Source organism: Antechinus flavipes, chromosome 3, assembly GCF_016432865.1.
Source record: "Antechinus flavipes isolate AdamAnt ecotype Samford, QLD, Australia chromosome 3, AdamAnt_v2, whole genome shotgun sequence".
Taxonomy (NCBI): Eukaryota; Metazoa; Chordata; class Mammalia; order Dasyuromorphia; family Dasyuridae; genus Antechinus; species Antechinus flavipes.
In genome coordinates this window covers 187516720-187536317 of record NC_067400.1, presented here as the reverse complement: position 1 = coordinate 187536317, position 19598 = coordinate 187516720, and the positions used below count along the sequence as shown (strand labels likewise).

The 19598-nt window shown below is 33.1% G+C and overlaps 1 protein-coding gene across 1 annotated transcript in view; it reads left to right on the top strand.

Moving 5' to 3' along the window:
- GBE1 (1,4-alpha-glucan branching enzyme 1) overlaps positions 1-19598 on the top strand; it is a 197234-nt gene that overhangs the window by 60339 nt on the left and 117297 nt on the right. Inside the window, exons 4-5 of the mRNA XM_051984360.1 lie at positions 10598-10723; positions 12399-12534. Coding sequence (XP_051840320.1) covers positions 10598-10723; positions 12399-12534 — 262 coding nt within the window. The remainder of the gene's footprint in view (positions 1-10597; positions 10724-12398; positions 12535-19598) is intronic.

Genomic DNA, 19598 nt, shown 5'->3' with positions numbered 1-19598 from the left:
GATTTAACAGAAGCCAGAGAGATCAGTAGGAGGAATGGAAGAGGGAAAGTTTTTCGGATGTGAGGGACATCTATGGAGAATACTTCTTCTGAGAGTTATTTGTTTATGGAATGGCTAGGAGAGTAGTGTTACTGGATTGAAAAGTATGTATTGAATTTATTTATTTGTTAATTTTAACTATGTGTGAAACAGGTGCTAGACTCCCTTACCCAAATTGACTACTCAGAGACATCTTCAGATTCAAAGAGGAAGCATTTATTCGGTTCTTACAAGGAGAGGTTGAAGCACACTTGAGCAGACATTGAACTTCTCAGCTCCTATCTCCCAGCATTGTGCTTGGCCTTGCAAGCCAGAAATAGTGAATTTGGTTAAATAGCAAAAGACCTAAGTCTTCATTGGTTGGACTGGAAAATCATTGACTGCTGGTCAATGTTTACTTACTGTGGGTCATCTTCCTTTCCTACAGCCCTCTAAGAATAGGGAGCATGTCATTTAGGCTGACCTTTCCTGCCCTATAGAACTTTAGGTCTAGGTCTAGAGATCATATGACTTCCTGCAATTTGGGCCTAGAGCTTGACCTCATGGACTTTCTGAGAAATCTTCACCTGTTCCCAATCAACTACAATGATAATTATTTATTAATCTTAATTATAATTATAAAGAAATTTTTCTCTTAGGCTGCTAAAGTTTGATTTTCTGTATGTGTATCCTTTCCGAAATAACATAGAGAAATTGCCATTTATTTTAATTCCATGCTTTGCTGTAGAATACAAAAATAATATGAGCAGCATACATATGTCACCCTTTGCAAAAGATAAGTATTAGTGAATAAAAAGCATTTATATATTATTTTCTCAAATAATATTTTGCCAGAAATTTGCCAAATTTTGCAATATTTTGCAAATATTTTGACACATAAAGATCCTTTCCAATATTCATTTTTGTAAGATTTTGTGTTCCAAATTTTTCTCTCTCTCCCTCATCTCCCTCCTTCCCTGAAGATAGCAAGCAGTCTGATACAAATTAAACACATATAATTCTCTTAGACATAATAACATTTCCATTTTTGTCATGTTGTACAAGAAAAATCAAACAAAAAAGGGAAAAAAAAACATGAGAATCAAAAAACAAACAAAAAGAGTCAGTTTGCATTCAGTTTCCATAGTTATCTCTCTGGATGCAGATGATAATTGTTATCCCCAATATGTCAGTATTGCTGAGAAGAGTCAAGTACATCACTGATGATCATCACAAACTAACAAAAAAGATATGATTATCTCAGTAGATCCAGAAAAAGATCATATGGTTTTTGTTAATTTGGTTATTGACATAGTCAATTATGCTAATAGTTTTCCTTATATTGAACCAGCCTTACATTCCTAGTATAAATCCTACTTGTTCATGGTGTATCTACAGATGACTTTCTTTTTGCTAATATTTTATTTAAGATTTTTACATCAATATTCATTATGAAAATTGGTATGTAATTTTCTTTCTCTGTGTTCATCCTACCTGGTTTAGGTATCAGTACCATATGTGTGTCATAAAAGGAATTTGGTAGGAGTCCTTTCCCTATTTTTTCTACTAGTTTGCATAGTATTGGAGTTAATTATTCTTTAACTATTTGGTAGAATTCACATAAATCCATCTGGTCTTGGAGATTTTTTCTTAGGGAGTTGATTCATAGGTTGTCTATTTCTTTTTCTAAAATGGGACTATATAAAGTAATTTATTTCCTCTTCTTTTAGTCTGGGCAATCCATATTTTTGTTGCTATTCCTCCATTTCACTTAGGTTATCAAATTTGTTGACATAAAGTTGGGCAAAATAACTCCTAATTATGCTCTAATTTCTTCTTCTTTGGTGGAATGATTAATTATTTAAAAAATAAGTTTTAAAGTTTTATTTATCTTTTTGTCAGTTCTGAAGGACTTTTTGCCCCCACCAATTAAATGCTCTCTTCCAGCAAATAACATCTATAGCTTATTTTTCTAGGAACTTTGTCCATAATTATTAAATTATCTTTCTTCATAGTCCCAGCTTCACTTGTCCAAATCTTTATTCTTATTCATTTCAAATTTATTCTGATGGTACATAGCATCTTTGTCACACCACCATTCTGCTAAATCTTTTTTCTACCTTATGATATTTTTATATTATCACACACACACACACACACACACACACACACACACAGAAACTTTGGAAAAAAGAAGTTGAACTTCTTTAAATTATCTTTTAATCATTCTAGTAATGTTAATTTCCAACAATATTCATTTGTTATGAGTCAATATATTTATTTTTTTACTTAGATGATTTGATGTTTTGGATGTTTGTTGCCAAGTATTTATATACAATATAGAGAAATTTGTTCCTGTTGGCCAAATGTTGATAGCTTCCCTTTCTTTGCTTTGTTTTGGTTTTGGTTCAAATTCATTTAGAGTCAGAGTTAGGATTAGGGTTAGCATTTTAGGCCTGCAATCAGGAAGACCTAAGTTGAAACCTGACATGAGATTTTGTTAACTGACCCTGAGCAAGTCATTCATCCTCTGTTTGTTTTGGTTTCCTTGGTTATAAAATGGGGGTAATAATAGTACCTATTAGATTTTGTGTTATTCATCAGTGCTTATTCAGTTGCCCTTCTCTAACTTTGATAGAATTTTCAGAATTCCTAACTTCAAGTCTTACAGGTATTTGGAAAAGAAACGGATTCAGAACTAGTGTTTGTTTTTAAATGACTTAATTGTAACTTGGAAGTATTCTGCTACTTTTTGTTACTCTTGACTGGTTTTGGTTCCTCTGAGCTATTGTAATAACTTCCTAATTGGTATAAATCAATCAAAATTAGGTATACAAATGTTTTCTGAATGTATTCTGATTAAATAAAATGGGTATGTTTGGTCTGTAAGGCAGATATCTTGGAAATATCTCCAGATATTTTCAAGATATTTTCAAGAAAAACAAAAAAAAAGCAAACCTAAAAATATTGTATAAAAGTGGGTTTAGCTTATTTTATGCCATTATAAATGGATGAAAGTTAAGGATCAGAAATATCAAAAGGCTCACTATTCAATTCTGAGTATCACATTTAAAAAACCTTGATAAGCTAGAGAATATCATATCTCTCTCATATCTCAGCTCTTGAATATTTTACAATATATTTTTTGTAATCCTTGTAGAAGTTACATTTGAATAGAAATCTCACTCAGTTTTTAAAAATTCGCATGTAAAGAGCTCCTAGTGCGAAACATCTATCAATATAGATCAACAGATTCTGTATTTCTTGAGTCTTAGAAGCTTATTTGATCTATATAGAGAGGTTATATGACTTGCCCCAAATAATACAGCTGGTCTGTGTCTGAGACAGGCTTGAATCTATTCATCCAACTTTATCCACTACACCAAACTGCCTATCCCATATGTTGATTTAACTTGGAGGAACTTAAAAAGGTTTTGGTAGAATTTTCCTACCTCCTCAACTCCTTAAGCAGATATAAGCTCCCAAATTATTGTTATTTTCATGTCAGTTCTCTAGCAAATTGTTATTTGACCTTTGTTCTTCTTTTTTCTTTTCTTTTCTTTTTTTTTTTTTTTTTTTGGCTGAGGCAGTTGGGGTTAAGCTTGCCCAGGATCACGCAGCTAGGAAGTGTTAAGTGTCTGAGACCATGTTTGAACTCAGATCCTCCTGACTTCTGGGCTGGTGCTCTATCCACTGCACCATCTAGCTATCCCCGTTGACCTTTGTTTTTAAAGAGGATCAGGACATTAGGAAAGAGATGTCACGACTTACAAGTCATAAATAAGGCAGGGCTATGTAAAGTCACCAGCCTCACTGTCTGCTCTAGGGCCATGTGAGTCCATTGTTCAGAACTACTGGAAATGATCCTACCTTTTGACAAAAACTTGTCATGAGAACCTTAATATGAGCTAAATGTTGAAATGACAGTTTTTGTTTGTTTGTATACATTTGGTTAAAAAAAAAATTTACCTTTTTATTTCCCTTCCACTAAGAAGAAACTGAGACGTGTTTCTCCTTGGTCACAACTGCATTTTCTTCACAGAAAATAAATCAAACTTTAGCAAACTAGGGATAAAATATTTAATTATTATATTTAGTATGAATCCGATATTGATTTGGTCCTCTAATAATAAAGCTGCTTCCTAGTCACTGAACTTGAATCTCTCATTTATAACACTGGTAATTCAATTAAAAATGATAGACTGAAAACTGTGTAAGAATTAGCAGTCCTTGATCTCCTTTTCTCTTACTTTTTCAGAAGATATAGAAAATTGATATAGTTATTAATATTAATTATATTAATATAGTATTTAGAATTGGCCAAAATATGTCATAATGCTCTCTTGTTTTCCCTTTTCTCCATCTCCTCTTTCTCTCTTCTCCCTCTCTCTCGTCCATCTTCTTTCTATTCTTTCTCCTCTAGTTCTAGAGTGGCAGATATAGTTTATTATCAGGATTATATTTAGAGCATGTACTTTACTGGTAACTTTATCATATAAGGATCACTTATATTCTATAGGGGGCATGAGAATGAGACTTTTGTATATTAGCTTTTTATTTTCAAAATATATTCAAAGATAGATTTTAACACAGTCTAGCAAAATTTTGAGTTCCATATTTTTCCCCTGCTTTTCCCCCATCTTCTTCTCCTAGACAGCAAGTAATTCATATATTTTAAACATTAATCATGCTGCACAAGAAAAATCAGATCAAAAAGGAAAAATGAGAAAGAGAAACAAAAAAGGTGAAAATACTATGTTGTGATCCACATTCAGTTCTCGCAGTCCTCTTTCTGGATATAGATGGTTCTCGCTATCACAAGTCTATTGGAGTGGCCTGAACCCTCTCATTTTTGAAAGAACCAAGTCCATCACAGTTGATCATCACATAATCTTCTTTGTATACTGCCTAGAAAAAAGTTATTGCTTTCTGTGCCCATTTAATTTTCCCCAATTTTCTTCTTTTCCATTTTCTAAAATTCTATTTTACCTCTTGAACTTGTTTTTTACTTATCTTATGGTTAGATTTATCAAGTTCTGATAGAAAGAGGTTTTGATCGCTCATTTGTATAATTTTGCTTTTTTTTTTCTTCTTGTAATCTCTGAACTTCTCTAGGAATTTGGATGGTGTATGACTTAGTGGTATATATGTTTAGTATTGATCTTACTTCATTATCTGTGGTACCTTTTAGCAAGATGTAGTTTCCTTCCTTATTTTGCTTTTGCTTGATCTGAGATCAGGATTGCTCTTCCTGTTTTTTTTTTTTGTTGTTGTTGTTGTTGTTGTTGTTGTTGTTTGTTTTTTAACTTCAGATAAAGTATAATAGATTCTGCTCCAGCCTTTTACCTTTATTTTGTATGTACCTCTTTGCTAGGAGTTCTCACAAGTAGTCTGCTGATCTACTGGCTTCTGAACCAGGACAGAGTAGCCAGTGCTACTATATTTTGACTAAGAGCCTCCCACTAGATTTCCCCAAGTGGCGCTTGCTGTGTCCCCCCTCGACCTTGCCCAGTCGCCCAGTTGAGACAGGCCTTTCCTGAAGTCCTTCCAGAATATCTTCTGCTGGAAATTTGTTACATTCCAAATATTTGTAGGTTCTGTCAGTTCAAAAACTTGGGAGACTTGATGTGAGGGGAGCCAGGAAAAGCTCAGGCAAAATCTTGTCTACTCTCTGCCATTGTAGCTCCCCAGAATGAGATTCTTCTAAATATAACCAAAGATATATGTTTTTTGATATATGTTTTTTGTTAATTAAATGTTCTTTCCTTAAAATTTTATTGTGCGTTTCCTTACTATATGATAAGCCATATGTTCAAAAAGGAGAAAAGGGTTCAATTTTCTTTCATAAGCCCCCCCAAAATATTGTAAAGAATGAAATTTGACCATTGTTACACTAGTTATTTTGCAATATCATGTTTTGATGAAGGAACTTTTAATAAATGAATCTTTTTAATTAATTGCTTATATAGCTAAAACAGTTTGCAGAAAACTGGGTGATCATTTGAAAGACATGTTATTTCTTTGTGTGAATAGTTGTCATAGAATATATCTTGAAAAAGTTAACCCATTCTTAGATAAAATGAATTGTCATTATATTTAAAAGAAGGTTTTTAAAAAAATTTTTTATTTTTAAGGTTTGTTTATCTACAAAATAATGAGACTATCAAGGAAGGACAACTTAGTAGAGTTGAGAGAGAGAGAAAATCTCAAAATAGTTTTCAGTATTTATTACTGTCAATCAAATGTAAGTATAGATTCCCCAAATAATATTTTGTCTGTTACCAACTTGTTCTCTTCCCTGATACCAAACTCCTAAAATAATATTTTACCTTTACCTCTAATATGCACTCTCAGAATAGCACTTTGCCGTATATCCTCTCCTCTGCTGGAGGATTGAACTTCCGGTTGTGTTGCAGGTTTTTCTCAGCATTTGAAATCATTAAGGAATTGTTTTACCTGATTTCTCTGCTTGGCCTATGAGTTTGTCTCTAAATATAAATGCATGTCAGACCAACATTGAGGGAATGTAGCATTCACTGTAAGTTCAGTTGTAGAAAGCAAGAATCAATAGAGAAACACTATGGCCTCACAAGTAGAACTCCCTTATGTAATAATTATTTAATTAATCCAGTTTTTACAGTTACCTTTTAGTAATTTTTTATGTGCATCATTGTAATTATTATGTTTATTGCTTGTTTAGTTCTGTTTATTTTTCATTTCATTCAAATCTTACCGTGTTTCTCTGAATTTCTCTTCAATACAGTTTTTTTTGGCTGCAAAATAATATTCTTTTACATTCATATAGCATAGCTTGTTTAGCCATTTTTAAATTTATCATCGCTCAAAATCATCGCTATTTGTTTTCCATTTTTTAATGTAGAGTATAGCTTTGCTTGTTTTTTTAAGTATTGTGTTGGGAGGGAAAAATCAAAACAAAAGGGAAAAACCATGGCAAAAGAAAAAAACCATGGCAAAAGAAAAAAAAAAACAGAAAAAAGTGAACGTAGCATGTGTTGATTTACATTCACTATCCATATTTCATTTTCTGGATGTAGATGGTGTTTTCTATCCAAAGTTTATCGGGATTGCTTTGGATCACTGAATCACTGAGAAGAACCAAGTCTTTCATAGTTGATCATCATATTCTTGCTGTTTCTGTATACAATGTATTCCTGGTTTTGCTTGTTTAACCGAGAATCTTTTTTTGTACCTCTTTCCAGATCTTTCTAAAATCAGCTTGTTCATGATTTTTTATAGTACAGTAATATTCCATTACCTTCATATACTACAAGTTATGCAACCCCAAGTGATCTACTCATTTTCCAATACTTTGCTACCACAAAAAAAGCTGCTACAAACATGTTTGCACATATAGGTCCTTTTCCCTCCTTTATGATTTCCTTGGAATACAGACTCAGTAGTGGCACTGTTGGGTCATTGAATATGCATTGTTTTATAGCCCTTTGAGCAAAGTTCAAATTACTCTCCTGAATGGTTGGATCATTTTCCAGTACTACCAACAATGTTTAAGGGTTCTAGTTTTCCCACAACCTGTACAACTTGTATCATTATCTTTTCCTGTCATCTTAGCCAGTCTGGCTTGTGTGAAATAGTACCTTATAATTGTTTTAATTTTCATTTCTTTCATTAATAGTTTAGAGCATTTTTTATATGGCTATAAATGGCTTTTAATTTCATCATCTGAAAATTGTGTTTATCTCCTTTGACCATTTATCAATTGGAGAATGACATATTCTTACATATCTGACATAGTTCTTTATTTTAGAAATGAGAACTTTATCAAAAGCATTGGCTATAATTCCCCTCTCCTCCCTTCCCCCCAGCTTGGTACTTCCTTTTAATCTTTTTTTGTATTGGTTTTCTTTATATAAACCCTTTTTAATTTAATGTAATCAAAGTTATCCATTTTGCATTTCATAATTTCTCTAGTTCTTTTTTGGTCATAAATTCCTCCTTTCTCAAAAGATCTGATAGGCAAATTATTCCTTGCTCTCTTAATTTGCTTATGGTATCAAGCTTTATGCCCAAATTATGTACCCATTTTGATCGTATTTTGGTAAGGCTTATGAGATGTATCCTGAGTTTCTGACCTATTATTTTCCAGTTTTCCCAGAAATTTTTGTGAAATAATGAGTTCTTATCCCAGAAGCTGGAGTTTGGGGATTTATCAAATGCTATAATCATTGATTATTGTGTCATTTGTATCTAATCTATTCCACTGATCCACCACTCTGTTTCTTAGTACCAAATGGTTTTCTTTCTCTTTCAGTTATATGCCCATTGTTAAAATTTCTTTGGGAGAGTTCAGGCCATTTTACTGTATGCTTCCAGATTGATCTATAGTCATTGGGCAATTCACAACTCTATCATCATAGGTATGGTATCTATGTATTTGAAAATCACATTTTCCATTCAGCTCTGGTCTTTTCATCATGAATAATTGAAAATCCTCTTAACATTGAATAACTATTTCTTCCTCTGAAGGATTGTACTCAATTTTGCTGGGTAGGTGAGTATCAGTTGCAATCCTAGTTTCATTGCTCTCTGGAATATCATATTCTAAGCCCTCCAGTCCTTTAAGGTAGAGGTGCTAAATCTTGTATTATCTTAAATGTGGCTTCACTATACTTGAACTGTTTTTTTCTGGATGCTTGCATTATTTTCTCCTTGACCTGGGAGTTCCCAGATTTGGCTATAATATTCCTGGAAGTTTTTATTTTGGGATCTTTTTCTGGAGGTGATCGGTGCATTCTTTCAATTTCTGTTTTACCCTCTGGTTCCAGAATATCAGGACAGTTTTCCTTGATAATTTCTTGAAAGATTCCAGGTTCTTTTTATGATCATGACTTTCAGGTTGACCAATAATTTTAAAATTGCTTCTCCTGATTTTCTAGGTCAGTTGTTTTTCCAATGAGATATTTCACATTTTTTTCTATCTTCATTTTTTTTTTTTTTGGTTTTGCTACTTAATTTTATTTTTTAAGATATTATTTTCTTCATTGAGACAATTTTGCTTTTTAAGGCATTCTTCTTCTTACTAGCTTTTTGTATTTCCTTTTGCTCCTCTCTTAATTTCTTCTCTAATTTTTCCTCTCTCTCTCTTACTTGATTTTAAAGTCCCTTTTGAGCTTTTCCTTGCTTGGCTTGAACCCAATTGTTATTTTCTTGGAGGTTTTAGATGTAGGAGCTTTGATTTTGTCATCATCTTCTGAATGTGTGTTTTGATCTTCCTTGTCATCATCATAACTTTCAGTAGTGAGAAACTTTTTTTGTTTTCTGCTCATCTTCCTAACTTCTTACTCTGCTTTTAACCCTTTGTTAAAGTAGGTCTCTTGTTTCCAGGGTGGAAGATGCAATTGTCCCAAGATTCAGCAATTTTATGCAGCTTTTTTCAGAAATCCTTCTGGGAATCTGATCACAAGTAATCTTTTCTGCCCTGGATAGGGTTAGATGTGTCCCTACTGTACTTTGCTGGCCAGGGCTGGAAATTTTGTTTATATTTTTCCTTTTCAACCACACTGTTGAATCTTTTTTCATGTTTTCTTTGACATCTTTTTAAACTTTTTAAGGCTTTTGAGACCCATTCACATTTTTCTTTGATGCTTTTCATGTGTGCCTTTTGACATTATTGTCCTCTTTTGAGTTTGTGTTTTCTTCTCCTCTGTCATCAGAGTAGCTCTTTTTGGTCTGGTTTGTTTTCTCTTGTGGTGGTGGTACTTGTGGTTTTGTGTGTATATGTGTGTTTTATTCATTTTTTCAGCCTATTCAGACTTTTAAAGTTGGCCTCAGCTACTGCAGTGGATAAGGAACTTTTTGTTCCAAGCTTTTTGAGCCTTTGATGTGGAGTTTCCCATGGGACCTCAACTTTTTCATGGGGTCTGTTGTACTTTCCTGGAAGTGGAGAAGAGGGTTCTCTCTGTTGGCTTGTGTTGTCAGACTTAATAGAATCTAGCTGCTGCACGTCTATGTTTGGGGCATTCATCCTTTTAGTTTTCCTGAAATGTATCCTGTATCCTCTATATGCTTGCTACTACCTGGTCTTTTTTGGGCTGTGGGCATCTGGTTATTGCCCTGCTGTATTGGGCCTCTTATCCTGCCCCTTGTCCTGCTTCCTGCAGCCAAGAGGTCTGTGCCAGGGAGTGCTCGGCCTAATTACCAACCTATTTTGCCACGTCTTGGGACTGGGAACTGTGCTGATGTACTGCAATTATGGGATCTCAGAGCTGACTTGGGCTGATATTAGAGTATTAGGGCCTTACTGCTTACTTGCTGGAGCATGGACTGTTGCTGCCTTACATATTATGGAGTCCATAGACTCCACCTGCACTGACCTATACTCCCTTTTTACTGCCGTGAGATAGATCTGCTGACCTTCTTTAGTTATCTTAGCCTGGAAAATTTTTCATCTCACTATTTTGTCAGTTCTGCTTTTCTAGAATTTATTTTGAGGCATTATTTTATAATTATTTGGCAGAGTTCAGGCAAGTTACTGACTTATTTTGCTATCTTTCTGTTGTGCCAACTTTTAAAAAATGTAATAACTTTATTTTATTTTTAGGTGGTTATAACTAGTAAAAGTGGAGAAATCCTGTATCGCATTTCACCATGGGCAAAATATGTGGTTCGTGAAGGTGATAATGTGAATTATGATTGGATGCAGTGGGACCCAGAAAATCCTTATCTGGTAAGAGTGGTATATTTTTTAAGATGAGTATTATTTTCCATTCATTTTTTGCAATTTTTGTGATGCAATTGAGTTCCATTCAATTTTGCATTACCTTCATTGCTTAATTTTCTATCATCATTACATATAGGATAAATTTTATATAATCCTAATTGTATATAACATTGCCATTTTAGAGACTGACTACAAGTTTAACTGATTTCTGTATTTATTTTTATGTAATTATAGAAATTAAGAGGAGCCATCTAACCTGTACCTAAACCACAATCCCATCTAAAACGTAACTGAATATCCAGATTTTCCTTGAACTGCAGTGAGGCAGAATCCATTGTCTCCTGAGAGAGCTTTCTAAACCCTTTATTAGCTTTGTAGATGAAATTTTTTTTCAGTTCACTCTTTGTTGTTTTTGAGTTTTATATATGTCTCTCTCTCTCTCTCTCTCTCTCTCTGTGTGTATATATATATATATATATATATATATATATACACACACACACATACACACACACACACACACACACATACACACACACACACACACACACTTATATATTTGTAGTGGTAATCCCTCAATAAAAATCATATCAAATACAAATAAATTTTTTCTGTCATACTCTAAAATGAAAATTTTTCCGATGTACCCTTTTCTTATTAGTTACTTCTGAAATGACTTAAGGTTTAGACGAATTTTAAATTCCAGATACTAGTAGGGAGAAATAACCTTTAAGCCCATGATTACTTATACATCATTTCAACTTAAACTTTTAAAATAGTTCTTGCTCCAAGAATGATTCTATGTAAGTATATGTTGGGGCTTGAATTGGGAATTTTGATTGGGATTAAGGAGAGAAACATTGAAAAACACCAAAGCTGGACGTTAGGTATTGTTAAAGTAGACACACTACCCCCAGAATAGAGTAAACATTCTTGGATGTATTTGCATTTATCAGAGAAATGAACAATCCAACAGGGGAGAAAGGAAAACTTATCTTCGAGGTTTTGGAGTTTTTGTAAAACCCTCTCTTCACAACTTATTTCTTGTATTATAAAAGTACTTCTTTATTGAGGGATGTTCTATGAACTGTTTTCTTTTTTTTTTGTTTGTTTTGTAATTAGAGAGAGAGAGATTCAAAATTATACTATTAGCTAAAAAGAAATGTTTATAATTATATAACTATATGGATATTTCTTTTCTTGACTTCTCTAAATGAGCTTACAACTGATTTAATTCTTAACAAAGAAGATTATAAGTAGACTTAGGGATCTAATAGAAACAGTACTATTTCTAATAGAAATAGTGGTTACTAAAATTTTCTGAACTGATGAATGTGTTTAAAGAGTTAACATTCTTAGAAACAGGGAATCTCAATTATTGATTTCATTAATTTATTTGTTTCTTGTGTATCTTTGAAACATTCTGCTAATACATTATTTTGTTTAATGTTTCTTATTTGCCCTAGGAACAATTCCAACTACATCAATACAATCCTCATTATTATTAATTCTTAGATTATTAATAAGACTATGAACAGGAACTAAAATAATCCTGTTGTCATAATTGTTGAAAACTTTAATGTTGTAAAAGCTGGTTTTTTTTTTGCCTGAAGTAATTTGTTTTTAAAATGTCAAATTATTCTTAGATTAATTTCTAATGTAATATTCTGTATATTTGTAGTTTAAGCATTCTCGTCCCAGGAAGCCAAAGAGTCTAAGAATCTATGAATCTCATGTAGGAATTTCTTCTTCTGAAGGAAAAATAGCTTCATATAAACACTTTACATGCAATATTCTACCTAGAATTAAGGACCTTGGTAAGTAATAACTGTTGATTTTAATTCAGATAAAATTTTAGTGAGTGGCTACAAAAGCTAATTAGAAATATCTTTTTTCGAGTTGAAATTAAATGTATAGTGGAAGCACATTTCATTTTAGGCTTTTGAAATTGTCTTGTAATAGGGATAGTGTAGAAGAAAGAAGTGAACTAACATATTATATAAAAAGTTGTTATTGTTTTTCTTTCCAATTTAAGTTGTATGATGTGATAGTTTAAATAAAATAGAAAAATATACATATTATTATTATTTGCATATGAGGTACCTTTTTCTAAGTAGTAAGAAGTTGATTGCATGCAGTTTATTAAAGTTTAATCCTATTAGTGAGAATTCAATGTTTTGGAGTTGAGTAACAATATGTGTTAGAATGAATATGGCCTATTTCCTAGTATTTGGATAATTCAATACTTAATTATTGTTGTCCCTTTTACATTTAGAAGGCTCGTTGGGCAATTTCAAAATGTTTATTAGCATCCTTTCTAATGGTTAGGTAGGGGGAATAAATATTGATGAGATTTTTTTGTTTTGTTTGGCAACTTGTAAAATTTGGTCTGAAAGAAAAGGTAGAACACCTACAATTTAATTTTGAATTATTTATTAATTTAAAGTAGATATATTGCTTAAAGTAAATAAGAAGTTGTCTATAATAGCAAAAGGTAAGTGAATAAACTTAGACAATTTAATATTTACGTATGTAACATAGGTAATAATCAAGTTCCACACTGTGTAAACCCTTAAGTTATTTTTTTCAGAACTCATTAGTTATTTAGTCATCAAGTCATTTAGTACATCACATTTTTAAACAGAAATTTCTTCTTCAACAGATTTAACACAACCTGTTTTTTATTACTTATGCTGCTAGACTTTTGCTTTGGAATCTTTGAGCATTGTAATGCTTGAGTGGAGGAAGTATGGAAAAAAGAAAGAAAAAGGAGAACCTGTAGTTGTCAAGGAGAATCAACTTCATGGCTGATTTTGTAAATTTATAGAGAAATATGTCCCTAAATTTCTTAGAGTCCAATGACTCATCTCTGAAAAGGCTACAGAGAGGAGAAAAGAAAGTGTTATTAAGTTTGTTCATGGCTTGAATTTCTCACTTACCTTTTAATTCTTTTGACTTGATTTCTTAATTTTGAAACATACAGATACAGTAAGCAAATTAGCATTTGTTAATGTTAGGTGAATTCTTAGTCAGTTACACTCCAAATATTTGTGGGTACTATCACTCCAAAACCAATTCAGAGGCTTGATTTGGTGCTAAATTGAAGGATATTAGGAAGAGCTCAAATAGGTATGTGTATCCTCTCCAGTCAGGTGAAATTCATTCATTCACTTTTGTTCAGAATTTCATATATTTGAATATCTTGCATTTATGAGATGTATCAACAAGGACTATTTAGGACTAAAATATGCTTTAATACATCTTTTTAAATGTGCTTCACTGTCATGAACTTAAGATTCTATGTGAGATTTGGAAACAGCATCTCTTAATGTAGAATAAGATTGCTTTACTTCTAATTGCTGCCATGTTACTCTGTTGATTTATGTTCACTTTTCATTTCTCTAAACTAAATTGACTGATCACATTTCATTTTTCCTTTATTTCTCCACTTTTCTTTTGAACTTAATTCACTGTGGTGGAAAGAATTTTGGATTTGGAGTTCGGTGTCTTGGGTTGAATTTTGGCTTGGCCGCTTAGTGCCACTATGAATTTGGATAAATCACAGAATTTGAGCTGTTTACCAGCATGCGAGTGATCCAGTTTGCCCTCCTAAAAGAACCCCGATTCCTCCCTATAACACCACTTTACAAAAACAACCCAAACCTAATCAACTCTATTATACAATTAGCCCTTGGAAGCATCTCGCGGGGTTCCTACTAACATCAAACATTCCTCCTACCACAATAATCCCAATAACCATGCCTACCTTAACAAAACTCTCAGCCCTAATCGTAACTGTATTAGGAATTCTAATCACCACAGAGCTTAACATAATAACAAACAAAATATCAATCAAACCCCTAATCCATACACACAACTTCTCAACATACTAGGGTATTTCACATATATCTTCCACCAACTAAACCCACTAGCAAGTCTACAAGTAGGTCAACATATTGGAAGAGAACAATTTCTATCTAGTCCAATACATAAACAAAAAGGATTCCCACTTCATCATCTTAAGAAATGACTGTGAGCCCATTACATTTTTAGTTAGGAAGCTTATTCTGAAAATATTTCTAAATTTTCTTCATTGTAATTTCTGTTCATTGTTTTTGGTTCAGCTTACTGGATCCAAATGGAACCAGTCAAATCTGTCTTGCACATGACAGACCTTCATATACATAAAGACAATTCTCATTTCCACCCAAACTTTCTTCTTCAGGCTATCTATCCCCAGTTCCTCATATGACATGGATGTGTAAAACATTTTACTTTTTTTTTTTTAATGATCATGTATACTTGCTACCTTATCAGTATTCCTCAAGCCATGAGTTCAAGATCTGAAAGTATATTTCAAATGAAGTTAAATAAAGTGGAATAGAGTGAAACTATTCTTTCCTTGTTTGAAGCTCCAACTCTTTTAATAGAGCTCAAGATTATTTCAGCTGCATTTTTGGAGGGGATGGGTCTAAAAGTATATTCAAGATGGGGAGAGAAATAAGTGAATCATTGTATCAAAATGTATCAGAGAATGGGATTTGTATTTCTGGATCACAACTTATAGGGTTGATTGATCATGTTGACACTTAATAAGCTTTCAGATTACTACCAACTGCTGTTGATATATGCCTCTCCCATCGTTACTTGTAAAGTGACTTTTTTTTTTAATGCATATACAAGGTGTACATGTATGTATTTTTTTAATGCATGTACTTATTCCTGTCAAATTTCTTATTAGTTGTGGACTGATGCTATAGCCTCGCAAAATTGATTTGGATCCTGATTTTATTATTCAATGTATTAACTCTTTTCAAGCTTTTAAAATGTTAAGCATAGAGTAAATTGCTGAAATACTTCACTTGATCTTTTTTCCCATTGACATTGTACTATTAACAAGCCACTCTTTAAATCTAGATATCCCACCAGTTCAGGATCCATATAATAATATTGTCTTATCAGTATCTTTTCCTCCTCTTCACAAGAATAGCTTGAGATACTAGTTATTGGCTTTGTCTTGGTAGGTAGACTCCCAAATATTTTCTATCATCTACATTTATTTTTAAATGGACTTCTCTTTCTATATCTTGCTTCTGGATTTTATTGGATAACATACAGAAATGCTAATGATTTATGTGGGTTTATTTTCTATCCTGCAACTTTGCTAAAGTTGTTAATTATTTATAGTAGTTTTTTTAGTTGACTCTCTTGAATTCTCTAAATATACCATCATGTCATCTGCAAAGAGTGATAATTTTTCTTCCTTATTACCTGCTTTAATTCCTTCAATTTCTTTTTCTTCTCTTAATTGCTAAAGCTAACATTTCTAGTACAATATTGAATAGTAGTGATGACAATGCTCAATCTTCTTTCACCAGATAGATGCAACTGATCATTTTAATGAAAATTGCATTTATTTCTGTGCTTGCTAGTGTTTTTAATAGGAATAGATGTTGGATTTTGTCAAATGCCTATATCTATTAATATAACCATAATCCTCCCTTCTTTCCATCCTCTTTTTCTTTCTTCCTTTTTTTCCTTTGTCTCCATTTTGGGACATTTAATGTTGAACTCTGCTCCTGAGGCTCTTTCCCTAGTTTCTGGGACTCTTTCCCTAATTTCTTGTGCAGCTTTGAGCCTTGGCTTTGAGTACAGAGGCCCCTTGTGTTTGTTGTCTTGCTTACAACAGAGGGTAGCCTGCCCTAGTCTTGCCTGTTGTTGCTTGATTTCCTGGGTGGTTGATTTTTTTTTCTGTGCTGGTACTGGAGACTGTTCCATTCATCTGCTCTGCTCCTTAGCCAGCTGAGGTTCTGGTTGCTGATATGCTGTGATTTAAGAACCTCTCACTAGCTTTTCCTGAACACTGTCTGAGCTGGGATAAACATTTCTTTCACCCGAGTGAGACTAGCTTTTCTTAAAGTCCTTCCAATCTCCCTTAAGTTGAAGAATAGTTTCATTTTCTCTCTTCTTAGACTTTGCCATTCCTGACTGTGCAGAGGCATGGATTCATGTGGTTTTCAAGGGAATCTGGGAAAGCTCATGCAGCTTCCTGGTTTTATTCTAATTATCTTTGCCTAAGACTTATTTCTAAAAATTATTTTTGTGTGTTCATAAATCAACCTTAAGCATATCTAGTTAAAAGTTTTTTTGAGGGGAGGGTGGTTGGAGCCAAGATTATGGAAGAGGATACACATATCTATTTGAGCTCTTCCTGACATCCCTCAGATCAGCACCAAATCAAGCCTCTGAACTGGTTTTGGAGTGACAGTACCCACAAATATTTGGAGTGTAACATTTTTAGCAGAAGATGTTATAAATGACTGCAGAAAAGGTCTGTTTCAATGGGTCACAGAAGGAGGTGGCCGAGCACAGGCATAGTGCAGAGATTCAGGGTTCTGTGGGGTCCAAGCACCAGGGAATCTACCAAGAGAATCTACAGCAGTGTTGGCTAATCTGTCCTAGTTGCAAACTGATGGATCAGCAGATTAGCTGTGAGACATCCAACACAGCTAGATGATGCAAATAATGAGCCTCTGAACTCCAGAATAATGCCATAGCTACCCAGCATGAGGAGTCAACAGCCAACCCCATGCAGCCACTGTCATCTATAGAGGAAGTTTGGACAATGTCCCCTTTGCTATAAAAGCAGATGTCAGCCTTAAAAAAAAAAAAAGTAAAAAAAGCAAAAAATAACTCTCCCCATAAAATAGTTTTTATGGAGAAAGAGAAGAACAGATCTCAAACCCTGAGGACACTAAAAGCAAATCATTTCCAGATGAAGCCCCAAAAGGTGTTATGGGTTGGTTCTCATCTCACAAGACTCTCTTGAAAAGTTCAGAAAGGATCTTAAAAGAGAGTTAGAAGAAAAATGGGCAAAGGAATTGAGAACATTGCAGGAAAATTTGGAAAAGAAAACACAAAAATTATCTGAAGAAAATACCTTACAAAATAAATTTAGTGCAATGGAAAAAGCATATAATCCCTTTGACAAAGGGAAAAAAATCCCTTTGATTAGATTTGACAAAATAGAAAATAGTATTGACAAAATGGAAAAAGAAAACAACTTCTTGAACAACAGAATTTGTAACATGGAAAAAAAACTCCATTGAACAAAACAACTCATTTATAAATTCAACTGGCCAAATGTAAAAGCTAAAAAATGGTAATTGAAGAAAATAATTCACTAAAAATTAGAATTGAACAAATGGAAACAAATTACTTAAGGAGACATCAAGAATCAGTTAAGCAAAACCCAAAAAAAATTTAAAAAAAGAAGAAAAGTCTAAAATCCCTCATTGGAAAAATAACTAACCAGGAAAATAGATCGAGGAGAGACAATTTAAGGATTATTAGACTTCCTGAAGACCATGAGGTAAATTACATCTGATAAAGAGGTGAAGAAGACCTATTATAATTGAGGCAAAGAAGGGAGGGGGATGAACATTGTGTGAATCTTACTTTTGTCAGTTTGGCTCAGAGAGAATATGAAATATATTTAGCTTCACAGAGAAACTTGTCTCATCCTATAGGGAAATGGGAAGGGAAAGGGGAAAGGAAAGGGAGAGAATAGAAAGAAAAATACTTAAACTGAAGTAGTCGAGGAAAGATATAAGAAAGGAGGAAGGATGGTAAAAGGGGAGGGCTGTTTGAGGGAGGTAGTGGTCAGAAGAAAAATACTGGGAAGGAGGGAAAGGGGGAAAGAAAAGACAAAAGCATAATTTGGGGAAAGCAAGATGGTGGGAAATACAAAATTAATCATTTAAACTGTGAATGTGAATGGGATGAACTCTCCCATAAAATAGAAGCACACTGTATTAAAAACCAGAATCCTACAATATGTTGTTTACAAAAAACACATTTTAAGCAGAGTATATTACATATAGAGTAAAGGTAAAAGGCTGGAACGGAATCTGTTACGCTTCAAATGAAGTAAAAAAAAAGCAAGGGTAGCAATCCTGATCTCAGATCTAGTAAAAGCAAAGGTAGATTTAATTGAAAGATATAAGAAAGAAAGCTATATTTTATTAAAGAGTCCCATAGATAATGAAGCAATATCAATACTAAACATATATTCACTGAGTGGTGTTGTATCTAAATTCCTAAAGGAGAAGTTGAGAGAGCTGCAAGGTGAAATAAATAGCAAAACAAAACTAATGGGGGATCTCAACCTTGCTCTCTTAGAAGTAGATCAATTGAACCATAAAACAAATAAGAAAGAAGTAGAAGAAGGAAGTAAATAGAATTTTAGAAATGTTAGGTATGATAGATTTTGTAGAAAATTGAATTGAGATGGCAAGGAATATACTTTTTTTCTTGGTAGTTCTATGGAACCTACACAAAAATCAACTATATATTAGAGCATAAAACCTCAAAATCAAATGCAGAAAGGCAGAAATAGTAAATATATCTTTTTCAGATTATGATGTAGTAAAAATTACATATAATAAAGAGCCAGGGAAAAGTAGACCAAAAATTAATTAGACACTAAATAATCTGAGCCTAAAGAATGAGTGAGTAAAACAATTCATAGATATCATAATTTCCTCCAAGAGAATGACAATAATGAGACAGCATATCAAAATTTATGAGTTGTAGCCAAAGCAGTTCTTAGGGGAAGTTTTATATGTCTAGCTGCTTACTTGTATAAAATAGAGAAAGAGAAGCTCAATGAACTGAGCATGGAACTAAAAAAGCTTGAAAAAGCACAAATTAAAACTCCTCAATTAAATCCCAATTTTGAAATTCTGAAAATAAAAGGGGAGATTAATAAAATTGAAAGCAAAAGAAATTGGACTAATAAACCTAAGAGCTGCATTTATTTATTTATTTGTTTGTTTGTTTATGACTTTTCATTGACAGAACCCATGCCTGGGTAATTTTT